At 48.2% G+C, this 6000-nt stretch overlaps 1 protein-coding gene across 15 annotated transcripts in view; it reads right to left on the bottom strand.

The window, feature by feature from the left end:
* LOC123996431 (kinesin-like protein KIF1A) overlaps positions 1–6000 on the bottom strand; it is a 154533-nt gene that overhangs the window by 54451 nt on the left and 94082 nt on the right. For 11 of the 15 annotated variants that reach the window (XM_046299908.1, XM_046299856.1, XM_046299865.1 and 8 more), the window contains exon 25: positions 1302–1610. The exons of the other annotated variants lie outside the window; for them this stretch is intronic. In XM_046299908.1, coding sequence (XP_046155864.1) covers positions 1302–1610 — 309 coding nt within the window. The remainder of the gene's footprint in view (positions 1–1301; positions 1611–6000) is intronic. 15 annotated transcript variants of the gene reach the window in all.

Consider the following 6000-nt stretch of genomic DNA (forward strand, 5'->3'; position numbering starts at 1 on the left):
ATGGGTTCGCTTGGACTGGTGTGAAGTCTATCCACACTAAACAACACATGTGGTTTGCTATAAAAGGGTGGTGGTCTCAGTCTGATTCAATTCGGTGAGAAAATAGTCGAACACAGGTTGCATCGTAACTTGATATCTCTGATTATGTGAACGTAGCATCAGGTGCTTCATGATAATCCAGCCTGGTCAGCCCATAATCATAGATGGATTTAACTTAAGCATTTTGGACACATTGTTTAGTTGAGGATATTTTGGGGGGATTTTACATTTGGCAACGTGAAACCAACCGGACCAAATTTATGGGATTGGAAACTATGTGTGAAAGATCCTGAAAGAGCTGAGGCAAGGACTACTGTCTGAAGCTAACAGCTAGCATGCTGTCTGAAGCTAACAGCTAGCATGCTGTCTGAAGCTAACAGCTAGCATGCTGTCTGAAGCTAACAGCTAGCATGCTGTCTGAAGCTAACAGCTAGCATTTAAGAGCTATAGTTTTAAGTCAGGGAGGGACATATATAGTTATAGTCAGGGAGGGTCTTATATAGTTATAGTCAGGGAGGGTCTTATATAGTTATAGTCAGGGAGGGAGGGTCTTATATAGTTATAGTCAGGGAGGGTCTTATATAGTTATAGTCAGGGAGGGAGGGACTTATATAGTTATAGTCAGGGAGGGAGGGACTTATATAGTTATAGTCAGGGAGGGTCTTATATAGTTATAGTCAGGGAGGGTCTTATATAGTTATAGTCAGGGAGGGTCTTATATAGTTATAGTCAGGGAGGGTCTTATATAGTTATAAGGGAGGGACAGACAATTCTTTTGCCCCTCTATAAAATACTGGACTGCCCTCCCAGACGAGGTTCTCTTGCCCCTCTGCAAAATACTGGACTGCCCTCCCAGACGAGGTTCTCTTGCCCCTCTGCAAAATACTGGACTGCCCTCCCAGACGAGGTTCTCTTGCCCCTCTGCAAAATACTGGACTGCCCTCCCAGACACCATGAAAATATAAACTTGTAAAAGCAAAGATAGGTCAACGTGGAGGTGTGTAGTTTGGTTGCCTAACAACGTCAGAACCTCTATTCAGTGATAATATTGATGTTAACTCCTCATTTCCTGTGGTGTGTACGTGTGTGTGTGTCCGTGCATGTGTTCGTTTTGCATTTTGTAGGTGTTGTGTGTGCTTGTGTGCATGTGCGTGCACAAGTTAGTTTGCGTGTTCTCTTGGGGCAGCAGAGCAAGACCCAGAGTGTCTCAGTGTGAAAGAGCTAGTTTCCATCCCCCAGCATGCTCCTGAAACCTCACCAACCTTCCCACTACACTGAATAACGGAGAGCGGTCATAAAAGGGATCCAGGCCTTCGCTGGAGCCGCCTCGGCACAGCTCTCCCTCATCATCATCATCATCATCATCATCATCGAGCTCCGAGAACGGGTCGTCCAAAAAGATATCATCGTCCAGATCCCCCAAAGCCTCCAACTCCTCCTCCCCTCCTCGCCCCTCCGGCCGAGTGTCGGCCAGCTCAGTTAGCTCGGAGGTGGAGAGGGTGGGAGAAGGAGTGGGGGAGGGAGTGGGATCACTCATGCTCTCGCTCATGCACACGTTGAAAAGGGGGTTGCTGGTAGGGGGCGGGGGTGCAGCCAGAAACATGGGATGTAAGTTAGATAGTGGCCAACAACAGGACAGATAGAAAAAAACACTGGTAGGTTAAATCTATTTGGAGGACTAGGCAGAGGACAGGTAGAAAAACACTGGGAGGTTAAATCTCTTTGGAGGAATACAATTCCGCTACAGTGTGCCCTTAATGAACATGACCCATGGCCCCTTCAGGTTCACATGGAAGACTGCAGGTTTATCTACTGAAGTTATCTATCAACGACTACTGCAGGACAGTTTCAAATCAAATCAAATCAAATTGCATTTGTCACATGCGCTGAATACAACAGGTATAGAACTTACCGTGAAATGCTTACTTACAAGCCCTTAAACAACAATGCAGTTCAAAGAAATATAGTTTAAATAAACTAAAAGTAAAAAAAAGAAAAATGTTTCAGTAACTAAATACAATAACAATATGGAGGCTATATACAGGGGGTACCGGTACAGAGTCAATGTGGAGGCTATATACAGGGGGTACCGGTACAGAGTCAATGTGGAGGCTATATACAGGGGGTACCAGTATAGAGTCAATGTGGAGGCTATATACAGGGGGTACAGGTACAGAGTCAATGTGGAGGCTATATACAGGGGGTACCGGTACAGAGTCAATGTGGAGGCTATATACAGGGGGTACCAGTACAGAGTCAATGTGGAGGCTATATACAGGGGGTACCGGTATAGAGTCAATGTGGAGGCTATATACAGGGGGTACCGGTACAGAGTCAATGTGGAGGCTATATACAGGGGGTACCGGTACAGACTCAATGTGGAGGCTATATACAGGGGGTACCGGTACAGAGTCAATGTGGAGGCTATATACAGGGGGTACCGGTACAGAGTCAATGTTGAGGCTATATACAGGGGGTACCGGTACAGAGTCAATGTGGAGGCTATATACAGGGGTACCGGTATCGAGTCAATGTGGAGGCTATATACAGGAGGTACCGGTACAGAGTCAATGTGGAGGCTATATACAGGGGTACCGGTACAGAGTCAATGTGGAGGCTATATACAGGGGGTACCGGTACAGAGTCAATGTGGAGGCTATATACAGGGGGTACCGGTATAGAGTCAATGTGGAGGCTATATACAGGGGGTACCGGTACAGAGTCAATGTTGAGGCTATATACAGGGGGTACCGGTACAGAGTCAATGTGGAGGCTATATACAGGGGTACCGGTATAGAGTCAATGTGGAGGCTATATACAGGGGGTACCGGTACAGAGTCAATGTGGAGGCTATATACAGGGGGTACGGTACAGAGTCAATGTGGAGGCTATATACAGGGGTACCAGTATAGAGTCAATGTGGAGGCTATATACAGGGGTACCGGTACAGAGTCAATGTGGAGGCTATATACAGGGGGTACCGGTACAGAGTCAATGTGGAGGCTATATACAGGGGGTACCGGTACAGAGTCAATGTGGAGGCTATATACAGGGGTACCGGTATAGAGTCAATGTGGAGGCTATATACAGGGGGTACCGGTACAGAGTCAATGTGGAGGCTATATACAGGGGGTACCGGTACAGAGTCAATGTGGAGGCTATATACAGGGGGTACCGGTACAGAGTCAATGTGGAGGCTATATACAGGGGGTACCGGTATAGAGTCAATGTGGAGGCTATATACAGGGGGTACCGGTACAGAGTCAATGTTGAGGCTATATACAGGGGGTACCGGTACAGAGTCAATGTGGAGGCTATATACAGGGGGTACCGGTATCGAGTCAATGTGGAGGCTATATACAGGAGGTACCGGTACAGAGTCAATGTGGAGGCTATATACAGGGGGTACCGGTACAGAGTCAATGTGGAGGCTATATACAGGGGGTACCGGTACAGAGTCAATGTGGAGGCTATATACAGGGGGTACCGGTATAGAGTCAATGTGGAGGCTATATACAGGGGGTACCGGTACAGAGTCAATGTTGAGGCTATATACAGGGGGTACCGGTACAGAGTCAATGTGGAGGCTATATACAGGGGGTACCGGTATAGAGTCAATGTGGAGGCTATATACAGGGGTACCGGTACAGAGTCAATGTGGAGGCTATATACAGGGGTACCGGTACAGAGTCAATGTGGAGGCTATATACAGGGGGTACCGGTATAGAGTCAATGTGGAGGCTATATACAGGGGGTACCGGTACAGAGTCAATGTTGAGGCTATATACAGGGGTACCGGTACAGAGTCAATGTGGAGGCTATATACAGGGGGTACCGGTACAGAGTCAATGTGGAGGCTATATACAGAGGGTACCGGTATCGAGTCAATGTGGAGGCTATATACAGGGGGTACCGGTACAGAGTCAATGTGGAGGCTATATACAGGGGATACCGGTACAGAGTCAATGTGGAGGCTATATACATGGGGTACCGGTACAGAGTCAATGTGGAGGCTATATACAGGGGATACCGGTACAGAGTCAATGTGGAGGCTATATACAGGGGGTACCGGTACAGAGTCAATGTGGAGGTTATATACAGGGGGTACCGGTACAGAGTCAATGTGGAGGCTATATACAGGGGATACCGGTACAGAGTCAATGTGGAGGCTATATACAGGGGGTACCGGTATCAAGTCAATGTGGAGGCTATATACAGGGGGTACCGGTACAGAGTCAATGTGGAGGCTATATACAGGGTGTTACGGTACAGAGTCAATGTGGAGGCTATATACAGGGGGTACCGGTACAGAGTCAATGTGGAGGCTATATACAGGGTGTTACGGTACAGAGTCAATGTGGAGGCTATATACAGTGGGTACCGGTACAGAGTCAATGTGGAGGCTAAATACAGGGGGTACCAGTACAGAGTCCATGTGGAGGCTATATACAGGGGGTACCGGTATCGAGTCAATGTGGAGGCTATATGCACGGGGCACCGGTACAGAGTCAATGTGGAGACTATATACAGGGGGTACCGGTATCAAGTCAATGTGGAGGCTATATACAGGGGGTACCGGTACAGAGTCAGTGTGGAGGCTATATACAGGGGGTACCGGTATCGAGTCAATGTGGAGGCTATATACAGGGTGTTACGGTACAGAGTCAATGTGGAGGCTATATACAGGGGGTACCGGTATCGAGTCAATGTGGAGGCTATATACAGGGGGTACCGGTATCGAGTCAATGTGGAGGCTATATACAGGGGGTACCGGGATCGAGTCAATGTGGAGGCTATATACAGGGGGTACCGGTACAGAGTCAATGCGGAGGCTATATACAGGGGGTACCGGTATCGAGTCAATGTGGAGGCTATATACAGTCACCGGTACAGAGTCAATGTGGAGGCTATATACAGGGGTACCGGTACAGAGTCAATGTGGAGGCTATATACAGGGGCTACCGGTACAGAGTCAATGTGGAGGCTAAATACAGGGGGTACCGGTACAGAGTCCATGTGGAGGCTATATACAGGGGGTACCAGTACAGAGTCAATGTGGAGGCTATATACAGGGGGTACCGGTACAGAGTCAATGTGGAGGCTATATACAGGGTGTTACGGTACAGAGTCAATGTGGAGGCTATATACAGTGGGTACCGGTACAGAGTCAATGTGGAGGCTAAATACAGGGGGTACCAGTACAGAGTCAATGTGGAGGATATATACAGGGGGTACCGGTACAGAGTCAATGTGGAGGCTATATACAGGGTGTTACGGTACAGAGTCAATGTGGAGGCTATATACAGTGGGTACCGGTACAGAGTCCATGTGGAGGCTATATACAGGGGGTACCGGTATCGAGTCAATGTGGAGGCTATATGCACGGGGCACCGGTACAGAGTCAATGTGGAGACTATATACAGGGGGTACCGGTATCAAGTCAATGTGGAGGCTATATACAGGGGGTACCGGTACAGAGTCAGTGTGGAGGCTATATACAGTGGGTACCGGTACAGAGTCAATGTGGAGGCTAAATACAGGGGGTACCGGTACAGAGTCAATGTGGAGGCTAAATACAGGGGGTACCGGTACAGAGTCCATGTGGAGGCTATATACAGGGGGTACCGGTATTGAGTCAATGTGGAGGCTATATACAGGGGGTACCAGTACAGAGTCAATGTGGAGGCTATATACAGGGGGTACCGGTACAGAGTCAATGTGGAGGCTATATACAGGGGGTACCGGTATCGAGTCAATGTGGAGGCTATATACAGGGGGTACCAGTACAGAGTCAATGTGGAGGCTATATACAGGGGGTACCAGTACAGAGTCAATGTGGAGGCTATATACAGGGGGTACCGGTACAGAGTCAATGTGGAGGCTATATACAGGGGGTACCGGTACAGAGTCAATATGATATAAAATAGGGTTTATAATATAAACCCTAACCCGGAAGACGCT

The sequence above is a fragment of the Oncorhynchus gorbuscha genome, linkage group LG02, assembly GCF_021184085.1.
Source record: "Oncorhynchus gorbuscha isolate QuinsamMale2020 ecotype Even-year linkage group LG02, OgorEven_v1.0, whole genome shotgun sequence".
In the NCBI taxonomy this organism is placed as follows: domain Eukaryota; kingdom Metazoa; phylum Chordata; class Actinopteri; order Salmoniformes; family Salmonidae; genus Oncorhynchus; species Oncorhynchus gorbuscha.